Source organism: Scyliorhinus canicula, chromosome 13, assembly GCF_902713615.1.
Source record: "Scyliorhinus canicula chromosome 13, sScyCan1.1, whole genome shotgun sequence".
Taxonomy (NCBI): domain Eukaryota; kingdom Metazoa; phylum Chordata; class Chondrichthyes; order Carcharhiniformes; family Scyliorhinidae; genus Scyliorhinus; species Scyliorhinus canicula.
The window spans coordinates 69036771-69054464 of NC_052158.1; the positions used below are offsets into that span (position 1 = coordinate 69036771).

Consider the following 17694-nt stretch of genomic DNA (forward strand, 5'->3'; position numbering starts at 1 on the left):
CCAGGTGTGGTATTACAATTATGGACACGTGGTTTTTAAAACAAAACAGTGTTTATTCCATGAACTCAAATTAACCTTTTAAATAAACATTGGATTTCTTAACACCCCTTACTTCAAAGATAACCCCAAAAATAATACAACACTACCCAATCCTGCACACTGTTCCTATACACATCCAAACGACTTCACCTTCACAAAACAGTAACACCAGGTTACAGTTAATATATATTTTCTGTCGGATGGGAAAGATATATCAGCCTGCAGTCCCAGCATGTTTTCATGTAGCACACAGTCAATACAGGCACTTCTCAAAATGCTCTCTCTGGACTGCCTTTCTCCTTTCAAGCAGCTCTCAGCAAAACACACAGACACTCCCAGCTTTCTCCTCAAACTGAAACTAAAAACTTCAAAATGGCTGAGCTAAAGCCCAGCTCCACCCACACTCTGACATCACTGCATTTCTTAAAGGTACATTGCTTAAACATCCAATTCTTAAAGGCACTCTCACATGTCACCTCCCCCCAAGAAGAAAAAATAAACCATCAACTTCAAGATGGTTTCATTTTTCACTTTTGAACCATCCACTAAGAAATGTACACAGTAAATATACCTTTTTCTTTTTGCAAAAAACAATACACGCAAACAGGTATAATAATATAGTCCATTTTTCTTTGTTCTTCTTCCTCCAACCGAAAACCTTCTTGATTGACAGTCTCTTTGAACAAGCAATTCTCTGCACGATCCATCCATTCCTCTACTCCTCGGTATTTCTCTTTAGAATCAGATACTGTAGTTCAATATGACCACAGAACCCCTTGCAATTCTCCAATACAGGAACATTGGTTACCACAGCTTTCAGGCAGTCAAATGCATGTTGAAAGTCCGCTGACCATTGACATTTTTGACGTTTCTTTAGCAAGTCCATCAGTGGAGTAATCACGCCACAAAACGTTTGCACAAATATTCGATCAAATCCATTCATGCTAAGAAATCGCAATATTTCCCTTCGTCTTGAGGGTATCGGAAACTCCCCAAGGAAAGTGATTCGGGCTTCTCCAAATTCACTTTTGGCTAGGTTCATCACCAAACCCGCCTCCTGAAGTCGATCGAAGAACTCCATATGATGTTTTGTGGACCGTATCAGATTCAAAGGAAATTAAGTGAGGTGAATTATGTGGTAAAGACACCAGATAGAAGGAGGACTCACCGAGTGTGTCATGTGAACGTGTTCTTTCCATGTCTGGAAGTTGGAAATAAAAGCAGATTGTCCCACTTTCTCAATGCAATCCTTCAAACGTGGGATAGGATAAGAGTCCGTTCTTGTAACTGCATTCACCTTTCGATAGCCCATACACAACCGTTGGGTACCATCTGGTTTAGGTACCATCACTATGGGTGAGCTCCATTGGCTGCAACCCACTTCAATTATGCCATTTTTAAGCATACTCTCAATCTCTTTGTTAACCTGTGCCAATTTTAAAGGGTTAAGTCTATATGGTTGTTGTTTGATAGGAACAGCATTTCCCACATCTACATCATGTATAGCCATTTTAGTACTTCCCAATTTATCTCTACAAACTTGCCCATGTGATATCAATAACTCTTTCAGGTCAGTTTGTTTTTCCTCTAACTTAACAATTCATCCCAATTTTTAAGAACATCCTCATTTTCCAATTTAATTTGAGGTATGTCAAATTCACAGTCATCTGGATTCGGTTTGTCACTGAGTTAGAATCATTAAAACCTCCTTTTTCTCTCCTTCCCTTTCAAAGTACCTTTTAAGGGCAGCACGGTAGCATTGTGGATAGCACAAACCCTTCACAGCTCCAGGGTCCCAGGTTCGATTCTGGCTTGGGTCACTGTCTGTGCGGAGTCTGCACATCCTTCCCTTGTCTGCGTGGGTTTCCTCCGGGTTCTCCGGTTTCCTCCCACAGTCCAAGGATGTGCAGGTTAGGTGGATTGGCCATGATAAATTGCCCTTAGTGTCCAAAATTGCCCTTAGTGTTGGGTGGGGTTACTGGGTTATGGGGATAGGGTGGAGGTGTTAACCTTGGGTGGGGTGCTCTTTCCAGGAGCCGGTGCAGACTCGATGGGCCGAATGGCCTCCTTCTGCACTGTAAATTCTATGTCTATGTCTAAGCGTATTCACATGACACACTCGGTGAGTCTTCCTTCTATCTGGTGTTTTTACCACATAATTCACCTCACTTAATTTCCTTTCAATCTGATACGGTCCACAAAACCTAGCTTTTAAAGGCTCCCCTACCACTGGTAACAACACTAAAACTTTATCCCCACTGGCAAAACTACGAACTTTGGATTTCTTGTCCGCTATCCGTCTCATCACATTTTGTGCAACTTTCAAATGTTGTCCAGCCAATTCACCTGCTCTATTTAATCGTTCCCTAAAATTTGACACGTAATCCAATAGTGTAATTTCCGATTTCTCACCCACCAATTTTTCCTTAATCAATTTAAGTGGTCTTCTTACCTCATGACCAAAAATTAGTTCAAAAGGACTAAATTTGGTAGACTCATTAGGTGCATCCCTAATTGCAAATAATAAGAATGGGATTCCTTTATCCCAATCCTCTGGATAATCTTGACAATACGCCCTCAGCATTGTCTTTAATGTCTGATGCCACCTTTCTAATGCTCCCTGCGATTCTGGATGGTACGCAGTTGGTTTAAATTGTTTTATTCCTAAGTTATCCATAACTTCTTTGATTAACTTTGAAGTAAAATTCGATCCTTGATCCGATTGAATTTCTGTAGGTAGTCCATATCTAGTAAAGAATTTAAGTAACTCCTCCACAATCCTTTTAGCTGTAATATTACGTACTGGAATGGCCTCTGGAAACCTAGTAGATACATCCATTATAGTCAAAAGATATTGATTCCCACTTTTTGTTTTAGGAAGCTGTCCTACACAATCAATTAGGACCCTTGTAAAATGTTCCTCAAATGCTGGAATGGGTATTAAGGGCGCTGGTTTTATCACTGCTTGAGGTTTCCCTATCATTTGACATGTGTGACATGATTGACAAAATTTAACTACATCTTTATGTAGTCCAGGCTAATAAAAATGTTTCTGGATTTTAGCTTGAATTTTCCTTATTCCTAAATGACCTCCCACTGTACCTCATGTGCAACTCGCAACACTTCCTTTCTATACCCTACTGGCAATACTACTTGATGAACTTCTGCCCACTTTTCATCCGCCTGCATATGTACAGGTCTCCATTTTCTCATCAAAACATCCCTTTTACGGTAATAACACTCTGGTATACTCACAGATTCCTCTTCCGTATATGCTTTCTGATATATCTGTTTTATTTCTACATCTTTCTGTTGTAACTCCGCCAATTCTCCGGAACGAAAAATATCAGCCTCATCCTTCACCTGTTCTTGTTCTTTTTCAACCATCTGATCAAAAATCGTTTCTGATAATTGCACTTCAACTTCAACTTCAACTTCATCTTCACTCTTTGATTTCTCCTTTTGTCTTAACCTATGACTTTGCGACCTTGTTACTACACAATTCGGAACAATCCCAGGATATCCGTCCTTCAACCCTTCAGTTGTCTGACTTTCCACTGGCTTATCAACCACAGTAGGCATCACTCCCACCTGTGATCTAGCTATATCATTATCCAAGATAAACTATTCCTGGACAAGATAGTTTATCTATTACTCCTACTACCACTTCACCACTCTTCACTGGACTTTCCAACCGTATATAATGGAACGTTACTCCTCTCACCCTGAATTCCACATATCACCACCTTTTCTGGCAACATTCTTCCCAAACTACATAATTCCTCATCTCTTACCATTAAAGATTGACTAGCCCCTGTATCTCTTAAAATGGTGACTTCTTTACCTGCTCCTCCTGATACACATGAGTAAACTTTACCCACACAAGTAAATTATTTAAAGACATCTGGCACCTTCTGAATAATTACTGCTTGGACGGCTGCACAATCGTTTGCACCTTCTTCGCTTTCCTTGGGCTTTCCTTTACCACTCTAACAAATCCAACTGTCTTATCCTGTTTTACCACATCAGCCTTCTCAGTGCTTTTTTTCAACCACCAACACTGTGACTTTACATGGCCTAGTTTATTACAGTGAAAACATTTGAAACTTTTCATCTCTTTTCCACCCTCCTGGATTTCTTTTTTAATCTGAGGTACACTCTCTTTATTGTGTCCCATCAGATCACCTTTACCACTTGAGTATTTCTCATGTCCCCAGTTTCTATCCCTCACCGGCTGAAACTGATGTCGGAAACCAATCTTTGATTTATGAACTAATTCATAATCATCTGCCATTTCTGCTGCTAATCTCGCAGTTTTAACCCTCTGTTCTTCCACATGAGTTATCACTACATCAGGAATTGAATTTTTAAACTCCTCCAAAAGTATAATTTTTTTGAGAGCTTCATACGTTTGGTCTATTTTCAAAGCCCTTATCCACCTGTCAAAATAACTCTGTTTGAGCCTTTTAAACTCCATGTATGTTTGACCAAATTCTTTCCTAAATTTCTAAACCTTTGTCTGTAAGCTTCAGGCACTAGCTCATGTGCACTTAAGATGGATTTCTTCACTTCCTCATACGTTCCAGATACCTCCTCCGGTAGTGATGCAAATACTTCACTAGCCCTACCTACCAGCTTTGTTTGAACCAGTAATACCCACATGTCCTGTGGCCATTTCATTTGTTTAGCTACCTTCTCAAATGAAATGAAAAAGGCTTCTACCTCCTTCTCGTCAAACCTTGGCAATGCTTGGACATATTTAAATAGATCCCCACCACATCTTCGACTATGACGCTCTGTCTCATTATCCTCATCCATCTCCTCCAACTGTACGTGTCCCTTTGCGTCTGCCAATTTTAATTGATTTTCATGTTTCAGAGCCATTTTGCGAAGTTCAAATCTCTCTCCTTTTCCCTTTCCTCTCTATCACTTTCTTTGTTTCTTTCTTCTCTCTCCTTTTCTGTTTCCTCTCTATCTCTATCTCTTTTTTTTCTTTCATTGCATATTCAAGCCGCTTTAATTCTTTTTCATGTTCAAGTTGCTTTAATTCTTTTTCATGTTCAAATTGCTCAGCAAAACACACAGACACTTCCAGCTTTCTCCTCAAACTGAAACTAAAAACTTCAAAATGGCTGAGCTAAAGCCCAGCTCCACCCACACTCTGACATCACTGCATTTCTTAAAGGTACATTGCTTAAACATCCAATTCTTAAAGGCACTCTCGCATGACAGATTGTGCACATTTAGCCCAGTGTGCTAAACCCCCTATAACTGTAAACTGCTCCAACTAATGAAAATTGTATTTGATGGTGGCTTGACGTGCTTTTTGGAGGTTTTAGAGATTAAAGGCTTTTGTTAAAGGGCCGTTCATTTGGAGAAAATAGGAGGTGCAAGTCAGTTCTTTTTTATTGTATAAAGGTGTGCTGTTATCTACAAAAGGTTGGGAACCACTGATGGAAGGAATGAATTTCATTTAAAGTGCTGATTAATGAATTGCTGTTAAGTCGTTAGGGTAAAGCAATACAGCAGAACTTTTAATCTAAGCCTTGGACCCAAAAAAGTTGGGTAACTCATTCAAACCTGACAATAAGTCAGTGAGGAGACAGCAGAAACCCTGGGCCCAAATGTTCTGTCCTTGGATGCACAAATTGTACTGTGGAACTGGGGAGTTGCCAGCGAATCGGTTTTGTTCAAGATGGTGGAGAAAAATAAGCCATGTATGCGTAGACTAGCTTGTTTAGAACTATACCAATTTCATGCATTATATACATTTTCAAGTGCCATTTGATGAAGTGCTTCATGAGATTTCATAAAAATTCAGGTGTATGATTTAAGAGAGAATTTAGCAGCATGGGGTAGAAAATGGCACTGTAAGATAAACAGGAACCTAAGAATACAGAAGCATAATTGTGCAGGTAGCTCGAGCTATGAGGAGAGACTCGAGGCTGTCACAGTTTCGGTTGACCAGAGAAGATTAAGGCAGTAGAAACGTTCAAAATTAAGTATGATGGTGAGGGCGTGTTTCGGGCAGAGCATTTTCTGTTTCTGAGCTAGAAAGGAGGGTAATTATCACTAAGGTCATAGATGTTAGGAGATATTTATTTGTGCAACAGGTATTTTGGAGCACAGTTAATGGTTGAATCCGAGAATGTTGCATCTTTGAAGAAAACATCAGGATAAGTATTTGAAGCAGGCTATGGTTGATATGTCGGGTTAGTTTTGGAGTGCTCTGGCAAAAATTCCAGCAAATCGTGAGAAGCCAAATGGCCTCCTTGTGTGCTGCACCTTTCTCTTGTTTGTAGACTGTGGCCCTTCGCCCTGGATTTCCTGCTAAAATAAAAGTACCCTTAATGAAAATGAAAAAAATTGCTTATTGTCACGAGTAGGCTTCAATGAAGTTACTGTGAAAAGCCCCTAGTCGGCACATTCCGGCGCCTGTTCGGGGAGGCTGTTACGGGAATCGAACCGTGCTGCTGGCCTGCCTTGGTCTGCTTTCAAAGCCAGCGATTTAGCCCAGTGTGCTAAACAGCCCCTAAAGTGTGGGGTGTTGCAGCACTGTTTCCCTAGAGTGATACGCCATTGCAAATTGTGACCGACAATTGATGCCAAGGTCATAGTCAGGTTGTGACTGTTGCTTTGAAAGCTAGTCCAATCAAAACATCACTTCATATGCAGTGTACGTTTAGGTTTGTACTGTGTTAGAATTTTGCTGATCCATCTGACCTTTGTATATATTTTTATTTTTTTAAATAAATCTGACTTTGCAATTTAGCCTGACCATTGTGGTTTGAGAGTGTGCTATTTTTCAAGTTGGTGAGGTAAAAGAAGAAAATGGTGAGTATCTCGCGCATTCTCCAGTAAGTGAAAGTGGATGACATAGAATAAAGAATTTAGTTTTTTACTACAAATCTTTAAAACTCAATCTGGACTCAATCATTTGCCTCAACTTCACCTAATTTTCTCTCCAATTCCTTTTTTCCAATCTTGATGCTCTGTTGCCTTGGCCCTTTACTGCTCCAGTTTAAGCTATTAAACATCTTGGAGGCATTAAAATGGCCTTACCTTGAGAATATTAAATTGTTTAGGTAAATTTGCTTAACTAATAGCTAAAATACCAGAAATTGTTTGCAGATATAACTTCATGAAATAATGTCAAATTCCTTTTAATTATACAATAAGCGTCTTGGGGCAGCACGGTAGCACAGTGGGTAGCACTGCTGCTTCACAGTGCCAGGGTCCCAGGTTCGATACCTGGCTTGGGTCACTGTCTGTGCGGAGTCTGCACGTTCTTCTCGTGTCTGCGTGGGTTTCCTCCGGGGGCTCTGGTTTCCTCCCACAATTCCCGAAAGACGTGCTGTTAAGTAATTTGGGCATTCTAAATTCTCCCTCAGTGTACCCGAACAGGCGCCAGAGTGTGACGACTAAGGGCTTTTCACAGTAACTTCATAATAATAATAATAACCTTTTATTGTCACAAGTATGAAGTTACTGTGAAGAGCCCCTAGTTGCCACATTCTGGCGCCTGTTCGGGGAAACTGATACGGGAATTGAACCCGGGCTGCTGGCATTGTTCTGGTTCACAAACCAGCTGTCTAGCCCACTGAGCTAAACCAGCCCTAATTGCCGTGTAAGCCGATGTGTGACGATAAAGATTATTATTATTTCTGAATTGTCCTATTGCCCTTCGTGAGGACAATGGGACTGCCGTCATTGCTATTTCTTGGTTGAGATGTTGGGATCATCCATTAATGTCAGCTGAGAGAGATGCCCTCAGTTAGTTTAAACTTGCTTTTGTGAACATGTGATCGACTAAACTGGGCTATGCGATTTTCTTTCAGGTTCCAAAGCCATACGATCCTACTGTTTTCAATCACCCAGTCATCAAGAAATTTCTAGAATCTCCATCACGGTCATCCTCCCCAGCCAATCAACGATCTGAAACTCCATCTGCCAACCAGTCAGAAACAGATTCAGTCACTCACCAAGCGGACACTTTTTTGGACAAAGAGAGTGAGCAGGAACAACCAACTCCAGCATGTGAGAGTATTCAGCCTGACAGATCCGAGAAAAGAGCAGGGAGGAACACTGGCCAGGTATGGTAATGAGGGGCAAATCCCTCACTGTATCGGGAGAATATACATAGGGCATGAAAGCATGGCTTCTTGACCTTAGATAGGCAACTGATAATGTGAGCTACAGTTGGCTCCAAACATCTTGACCTACAAAAGCTGCCAAGGTTGCCAAATCTGATTGCTGAAAAGCGGGTGTGTGGACATCATGTGAAGCCTAGTGTCCAGGTATGTCTACAGTCAAACAGACTGCACATAGACTCACACTAAATAATTGCTTGCGCGAGCTACTAGAGGGCATTGTGTTATGACTGGGATGGGAGGAGTGCATTAATAAACTTAAACAAAACTTATTTTTAACAAGTTGCAAGTACTTGTTAACACACAATGATAATCTGGAAGTACAACCATCTATCTCTTCCTAAAGAAATTCGTCCAACACACACAGACAAAGGACAAATCAATAAAATCTGGAGAGATGGGCTTCAGAGGATAGGTGTTATAAAATGAAGGATAAAGTTTGCATGGTCTCAACGCTGTCGATTTGGAGTTCCATTGTGTGTGGTCAGGTTGATGGTCCAGTGGAAGTTCTCACCAATAGGACTTTACCATGAAAGGAGAACATGGCTGGTGTCAGCTTTGCAGGTCCAAATGCAGACAGGTTACACTCTGATGAACATTCTCTGGTACAAGTTTATAGCCATGTACAATTTCTGGAAAGGCAGAGAGGGAGAGTGCCAGTGAGGGTAGCCTTCCTGTCTCAGCTTATTCCTCAACAAGACTGACCTCAAAACCAGCTGGTTCAAAACGTAAAGGTTGGATCGGCTATGTGATTTCTATTAAGTCACTAGCCTTTGTGGTTCAGTCTTTTCTCCCCATCAATTAAAGTGATTGCAGTTCAAAACAAATAAACAGATCGTCCTCAAGTACCGTCGCAGGTCAGGTGATGACTTGGAAGCAGGCAGACTTGCTTCAAGTCCAAGGTGAACTAATGAACTTCTTTTTTTAAAAAAACTCCAGGTCAGCATCCAAGTATCCAGATAATGCAATGTCTTTCCATATTTTAAAAAACTTTTGAAAGATACAACTTCCCCAACAATTGACACTGGGAATCATCAGAAACTTGAGGAGATTAAATTGGCTGCACAACAGAGCTGTGCAGATGCCAATCTCACTGCACTGCCGTGGAATGGGGGATGTGGTCAGGAGAGCAAGTGAGGCTATAAGAATCAGCAGAGTTATCCGTAGTTGGGCTATTGGTCATCTCATAAGCCAGGTTGGCTGTTGCTTGGAATTGGCTGGCCCAGCTGGAGGTTAGTATCCAACGCGATTGGAAGGGGCAGCGGGGGGGAAAAAAATCAGTGGTGGGGGGATGGAAATGGGAAGACCATGCACCATCAAACAAAAGAGAGTGACTCAACTCATTGTTTTCTGTTCCTACATTTCCTAGGATGCCTTTGGAGTCCCAACCCAACAGGGGATAGAACAGCGATGCACCTACCTCACCACCAGTGATGATCCATCACGCCTTTACGTCAAGAAGACAATTGTCGTTGGCAACGTTTCAAAGTCAGTGCTTGGTCCCTCTTGGTGTCTGTCTGTATCTCTCCCATGTTTTACATTTTTTTACTATTTCATCTGGCCCCCTTCCCCCCCTCCTCCTCTTGATGATAACTGAGAAATCAGGATAGAAAATTAGTCAAAGCCTTTATGTTCTGTCATCTGTTCACTGTGAACAATAACTTTGACAGAGAAACCTTGGAGACCCCAGAGAAAATCCATAATTAGCAATGCTCCAAGTTTTCCACAGATCCTCTGCTGAGGTTACAGTGAATAATTGGTAGAGCCCTGCGGAACTGGTATCCCCCAATAATACATTTACCATCATTTTACATGCATAGGGCTCAATAGCACAGTGCAGTTGAAATGAGGGTAGGATTTCCATCATTTCAATCCTGCTGATTGTTGGTAATGGTATCCAAGGGGTTATGGATCAAAGATGGTTAAATAGAATTGAAGTGCGTATCAGTCAAGAACTGATTGGACGCTGAAGCAGCTCAATAGGCTGAATTGCCTACTTCTGTTTTGAAAAAAAAATCTTCTTTCATTGGATGAGGGCATTGCTGGCTAGACCAGCATTTATTGCCCATCCCTAATTGCTGTTGAGAAGGTGGTGATGAGCTGCTTACTTGAACTGCTGTAGTCCCAGGTGGTGTAATTGGGCAGCATGGTAGCATTGTGGATAGCACAATCGCTTCACAGCTCCAGGGTCCCAGGTTCGATTCCGGCTTGGGTCACTGTCTGTGCGGAGTCTGCACATCCTCCCCGTGTGTGCGTGGGTTTCCTCCGGGTGCTCCGATTTCCTCCCACAGTCCAAAGATGTGCAGGTTAGGTGGATTGGCCATGATAAATTGCCCTTAGTGTTGGGTGGGGATACTAGGTTATGGGGATAGGGTGGAGTTGTTGACCTTGGGTAGGGTACTCTTTCCAAGAGCCGGTGCAGACTCGATGGGCTGAATGGCCTCCTTCTGCACTGTAAATTCTATGATAAGGTACACCCACGGTGCTATCAGGGAGGGAGTTCCAGGATTTTCATCCAGCCACAGTGAAGGAACAAGAATATATTTCCAAGTCAGGATGGAGGTACCATGCTCGGTGCAGGCTTGGAGGGCTAAAGGGCCTGTTCCTGTGCTGTATTGTTCTTTGTTCTTAGTGTGTGGCTTGGAAGGGAACCTTTTTTCACTAAATTTAGAGTACCCAATTCATTTTTTCCCATTAAGGGGCAATTTAACGTCGCCAGTCCACCTACCCTGCACATCTTTGGGTTGTGGGGGCAACACCCACGCAAACACGGTGAGAATGTGCAAACTCCACACGGACAGTGAACCAGAGAAGGGATCGAACCTGGGACCTCGGCGCCGTGAGGCTGCAGGGCTAACCCACTGCGCCACCGTGCTGCCCAGCGGCTTGGAAGGGAACCTGCAGGTGGTGATATTCCCATTGCATCTGCTGCCCTTGTCCTCCTCAGTGGTAGAGATTGTGGGTTTGGAAGGTGCTATTAAGGCAGCCTTAGTGAGTTGTTACAATGTAAGTTGTAGATGGTGCACACTGCTGCTACTGTCCGTCACTGTTGGAGGGAGCGGATGTCAAAGGTGGTGTGGGGGGAGTGGATGCCGAAGGTGGTGAATTGGGTGCCAGTCAAGCTGGCTACTTTGTCCTGGATGGTGTTGAGCTTCTTGAGTGTTGTTGGAATTGCACTCATTCAGATCTTACACTGGACCTCAACTGAAGTCTGCCCAGTGAATTGTAAAACCTAATTATAACCCTTTTGAATTTATAGTCCACTTTTCTGATTATATGTTACAGAATTCAATCAACTTTTTAACTTATTCATGTTATCTACGCACTGAAAATAATGAACCTGCTGCTGTTCATCCATCCCTTTCCCAGTCGCTGTGCTAATTCCTACTCCCATTCTCGGCCCTTGTTCGAATTAAATTATAATAATAATAGTTTGCTCCTTTTCTCAATATCTTGGGTCTAGTTTGTGCTCCTTGTCTTGGTCCCTGCGCTAATTCCTGCTCTTTTCTTTTTTCGCTGACTGACTGCTGTTCCCTTTCCCAGTCTGCCTGGGAAAACTCTGCTCTTTTTTTCCAGAAACTCATCACCGTTGAAGCTTCACGCTCTTCACCTGTGACATCCCGAAAAAGGTTTAGGGGATTTGTCAGTGGGATGAGTTACAAGTTGTCTCTTCAGTTGACTTGATTTGTTATTTTACAGGTATATTCCCCCAGACAAAAGGGAGGACAATGATCAGTCCACCCACAAATGGATGGTTTATGTGCGAGGTTCACGGAAGGAGCCCACGATTGACCATTTTGTGAAGAAGGTTTGGTTCTTCTTACATCCCAGCTACAAGCCAAATGACCTGGTGGAAGTCAGGTATGGCTTAGTATCTCACCTTGTGCATCACTTGGGCTCAGCATTAGATAATCAGATTCAAAATCGGGTAAATCAGAAGGATGGCAGTCAGGTAGTTTGTACACAACCAGGACCTGTGAATAGTATTGTACAAAAGCTAACATTGAGGACAGAGGGTAACAAATAGTGTATCTTAATTAAAAGGACTGAAAGTTATGAATTGTATTTATTGCTCAATGAATGTCGAGTGGATTTTTTTTTTGTTGAAACATATTGATTTGTTTCCGTGCCCCTTGATTATGTAGCGAAGTCGGTTTTATTTAGTAGAAGTAAGACTTTAGCTGAACATCATTTGTACCGCAGCCTCTCAGAAACACCTGTAATTTTGGTTGCCAGACTCATCAGGAACAGCACTGGTAGATTGTCACAGGATTGTCACTGAATTGCCACAGTGGCTGGTTTAGCACAGGGCTACAGCGCTGGCTTTTAAAGCAGACCAAAGCAGGCCAGCAGCACGGTTCAATTCCCGTACCAGCCTCCCCGAACAGGCGCCGGAATGTGGCGACTAGGGGCTTTTCACAGTAACTTCATTTGAAGCCTACTTGCAACAATAATCGATTTTCATTTCATTTCATTTCATTTCGAAAGCATGTCAGCATCAAGCATAATCTCAATACAGGGTAAAGTTTCCTCTACACCGTCCCATCAAACACTCCCAACTCGGGAGTAGCACTGATTTGATACAGGATAAAGCTCCCTCAATAATATTCCCTCAAACACTCCAAGGGCAGGGACAACAAAAACGCAACCAATTCCAGGCCTTGGGTACCCCAAGGTCTTTATAATCAAAGCACACGTGTACCCTCTCCTTTCGTCAGCACATTCCTCGTGAGTAGAGCATTTATCTTTTTATTTTGGCTGCGATACCCAGAGCTAGGATGTGTTGTCACGTTTAGTAGATGGCGGGAAAGTGAATAATAAGTCACGTGAAACACATTGGCAGTGCTTTGTTGTTGTTGTCTCAATGATTTTTAGTGTTGAATTATTTTTTTATTTTTTTTCTCTTTTCTGAATAGTGAACCACCATTTCACCTGACCAGACGAGGCTGGGGTGAATTCCCTGTTCGCATTCAGATCCACTTCAGGGACCTGCGCAACAAGAGAATAGACATAATTCACCAGCTGAAGGTACAATACTTTTTGGGTGAAGCTGTGCCCCAGACATAGCGTGTATATTTTCTCGATCTGCATGCTGCAATTAGCGACACAAATTGGGCTCAGTCAGGACTGAGATCAATAGTTTTTTTGATCAAGTAAAGGTATCAAGAGATATAAAGGTGTGGATCAGTGTTAATCTAGTTGAATGACAGATCAGGTTTGAGGATCTGGATGACTTATTCCTGATTCTTTTTCCGATGATCTCAGCACCTAGCTCCGATTACAGCAAAATTGTGCCGTCTCCTCAGCTTGGGTTTTAAAAAAAATATATTTTTTATTAGGTTTTTAAAATTTATTGCAAATAAATTAACAAAAAACATTTTCAATGCAAAACAGGTACAATACAGAACAAGATTCGTGCTAATATGAGAATGAACAAGATTGGATGACTTTAGAATAACAGACTTCATGAACTGGTCCCTCCAGTTTTAATACCAGATGAATCAGAAAGAAACAAGGAGAAAAAGGACAAGGCCATGTAAATAAGATCGGATAACATCTCGGGTCACACACCTTCATGTATTGCGAGAACAATATAGCTCATGGGAAATCTAACAGTAGTAACTCAGACAAGGCTAGCGTATAAATTTGAGATAGGGGACCCACACTTTACAGAACGCATCAGACTTAGAACGGATCGTGTGTGTGTGTGTGATCGTGATTGACTGTGTGTATGATTCTTATATGTCACCTGATGTCACCGTTGCCTCTGAGTCAGAAGGTTTTGTGTTGGAGTCACTTAACAGAGTGTTCAGTATATAATCTAGTGCATAATCTAAGCGAGGGAGTGTTGCAGTGTCAGAGGTGTCATCTTTCAGATGAGATGTTGAACTGAATCTGTCCTCTCAGGTGGGTGTAAAAGGCAATTAGCTCACTTTGCTACACAGCTGGTTCATGATGCAGAGCAAGCGCGGGTTCAATTCCCACGCCAGCTCAGGTTATTCATGATGGCCCTGCCTTCTAAACCTTGCCCCTCGCATGATCCTCAGGTTAAATCACCACCAGTCAGCTCTCCTCCCAAAAGCGGAAGGCACCTTATGGTCATCTGGGACTATGTTGACTTTACCTTATCTTTGGGAAAGTTGTGGCCTTGACTCCAGAAAACAAAGTTGCCAATCGTTTGATTCTATTGGTACGGTGGCTGTGGTTTCAGGTTAACTGTCTTGAAGGCTGTTTCCCTTACATGAGCCCCACACTTCAGGAGGAATGTGAAAGCATTAGAGAGGATGTGGAAAAGATTCACGAGAATGTCCCTCTACCCTGGAACTGTCAGTTATGTGGATAGATTGGAGAAGTTGGGGTTGTTCTCTTTAGAGAAGAGGAGGATGAGAGGAGATTTGAAAGACCTATTGAAAACCATGAGGGGTCTGGACAGAGTAGATAGGGAGAAACTGTTCCCTTTGGCAGACGGGTGGAGAACCAAAGGACGCTGACATAATGCACTGGCTGAGACTGGGATGGAATGCACTGGCTGAGGCCGGGGTGGAATGCACTGGCTGAGATTGGGATGGAATGCACTGGCTGAGGCCAGGGTGGAATGCACTGGCTGAGACTGGGATGGAATGCACTGGCTGAGAGTGGGATGGAATGCACTGGCTGAGATTGGGATGGAATGCACTGGCTGAGGCCGGGGTGGAATGCAATGGCTGAGACTGGGATGGAATGCACTGGCTGAGACTGGGATGGAATCCACTGGCTGAGACTGGGATGGAATGCACTGGCTGAGACTGGGATGGAATGCACTGGCTGAGACTGGGATGGAATGCACTGGCTGAGACTGGGATGGAATGCACTGGCTGAGACTGGGATGGAATGCACTGGCTGAGACTGGGATGGAATCCACTGGCTGAGACCGGGATGGAATGCACTGGCTGAGACCGGGATGGAATGCACTGGCTGAGACTGGGATGGAATGCACTGGCTGAGACTGGGATGGAATGCACTGGCTGAGACTGGGATGGAATGCACTGGCTGAGACTGGGATGGAATGCACTGGCTGAGACTGGGATGGAATGCACTGGCTGAGACTGGGATGGAATGCACTGGCTGAGACTGGGATGGAATGCACTGGCTGAGACTGGGATGGAATGCACTGGCTGAGACTGGGATGGAATGCACTGGCTGAGGCCGGGGTAGAATGCACTGGCTGAGACCGGGATGGAATGCACTGGCTGAGGCCGGGGTAGAATGCACTGACTGAGACTGGGATGGAATGCACTGGCTGAGGCCGGGATGGAATGCACTGGCTGAGGCCGGGGTGGAATGCACTGGCTGAGGCCGGGGTGGAATGCACTGGCTGAGGCCGGGGTGGAATGCACTGGCTGAGGCCGGGGTGGAATGCACTGGCTGAGGCCGGGGTGGAATGCACTGGCTGAGGCTGGGGTGGAATGCACTGGCTGAGGCTGGGGTGGAATGCACTGGCTGAGAGTGGGATGGAATGCACTGGCTGAGGCCGGGGTGGAATGCACTGGCTGAGGCTGGGGTGAAATGCACTGGCTGAGGCTGGGGTGGAATGCACTGGCTGAGGCTGGGGTGGAATGCACTGGCTGAGAGTGGGATGGAATGCACTGCCTGAGAGTGGGTGGAATGCACTGGCTGAGACTGGGATGGAATGCACTGGCTGAGAGTGGGATGGAATGCACTGGCTGAGACTGGGATGGAATGCACTGGCTGAAGCCGGGGTGGAATGCACTGGCTGAGAGTGGGATGGAATGCACTTGCTGAGAGTGGGATGGAATGCACTGGCTGAGACTGGGATGGAATGCACTGGCTGAAGCCGGGGTGGAATGCACTGGCTGAGAGTGGGATGGAATGCACTGCCTGAGACTGGGATGGAATCCACTGGCTGAGACTGGGATGGAATGCACTGGCTGAGAGTGGGATGGAAGCAGCTTCAGTTGTAGCTTTCAATGTAAAGTTGGATCATTATTTGAAAATAGAACTTTTTGCAGGGCTATGGGTAAAAGCTTGATGAATGAGCTGAGTTGCTGTTCCAGAGAGCTGACACGATACAGTGGGCTGAATGGCCTCCTATGCTCTAACCATTCTATGACTCTAGGTACTGTGTTAAAGACAGTTTACACAGACATTCTGGGGAGAGAGAGAGAGCAAGAGTGGAGAACCTGCCCTCCGGGGCCATTGTGGGGTCAGACTCCAGTGTGCACAGAAATGGGGTCAGAGGTATGTGAGCATTGCATTACATCCTGATCATGGCTCCTCACCGTCTCCTTGTTATGAGCGTAGTTGCACCGTGTCAATGCGGCTCCTCACCATCAGCGTGGCTACACATTGTAAACCTGGCACCATGTTGTGAACGGTCTAAATTTTCAGTTTCCGAGTAAAGGGAATGCCACAGATAGGCTGCACATAAGCAGCAAATTAAACCTAAAGAGCATTATCTAGGCAGGATGGAGATATCTTTGCTTGTTATACTTAGAATGACTATACAGAAGAGCACAGCACTCTTTCCCATGATCTCACTCGGAGGCATGTGCACTCCTTCTGCTCACATCATTAGGGAGTGGTGTGACAGTTTCATTCTGCAGCTAACCTGACCTGGGAGTGTTTAATGGGGGCGTTTGAAGAAAGCTTTACTCTTCTATATCTTATGTATCCTACCCCCACCTTCCTCAAGTGACCTAACCCCAGATTTTGGAGACCCTGTGGCAGCATTCCCCCACTGGTACGGAAGCACAGTGGTTAGCACAGTTGCTTCAAATCTCCAGGGTCCCAGGATCGATTCCTGGCTTGGGTCACTGTCTGTATGGAGTTTGCACGTTCTCTCCGTGTCTACGTGGGTTTCCTCCGGGTGCTCCGGTTTCCGCCCACAGTCCAAAGATGTGCAGGTTAGGTGGATTGGCCATGATAAATTGCCATCAATGTCCAAAAATGTTTAGGTGGGGTTACTGGATTACGGGAATAGGGTGGAGGTGTGGGCTTAGGTAGGGTGCTCTTTCCAAGGCCCGGTGCAGTCTTGATGGACTGAATGGCCTCCTTCTGCACTGTAAATTCTATGATTCTATTCTTCAATTATGTTAGGACTGTAATGGAATATTAAGCTGTCCCAACTCGGGTACATTATGGGTCACGTATGGGGAGGCGGTGGCATAGTGGTATTTTCACTGGACTAATAAACCAGAGGTTCAGAGTAATGCTCTGGGGATTCAGGTTCAAATCCTGCCACTGCATATAATGCAATTTGAATTCAATAAAAATCTGGAGTTACCCGGGTTAGTTCCTGACCCCGGGTCACTGTCCGTGTGGAGGTTGCACATTCTCCCCTTGTCTGCATCGGTCCCGCCTCCACAACCCAAAAGATGGGTCCGTGAATTCCTTAATTGAGAATAAAAATGAATTGGGTACTCTAAATTTATATTTTTTTAAAATCTGGAATTACAAGCCTAACAATGATCATGGAACCATTGTCGATTGTCGTAAAAAACCATCA

At 43.9% G+C, this 17694-nt stretch overlaps 1 protein-coding gene across 1 annotated transcript in view; it reads left to right on the forward strand.

Annotated features, from left to right (window-relative positions):
* The window catches only part of yeats2 (YEATS domain containing 2), a 189478-nt gene that overhangs the window by 39031 nt on the left and 132753 nt on the right, over positions 1–17694 (forward strand). The window contains 4 exon segments of the mRNA XM_038815545.1: positions 7878–8132; positions 9559–9677; positions 11889–12050; positions 13106–13217. Of these exon segments, the coding sequence (XP_038671473.1) occupies positions 7878–8132; positions 9559–9677; positions 11889–12050; positions 13106–13217 (648 nt within the window).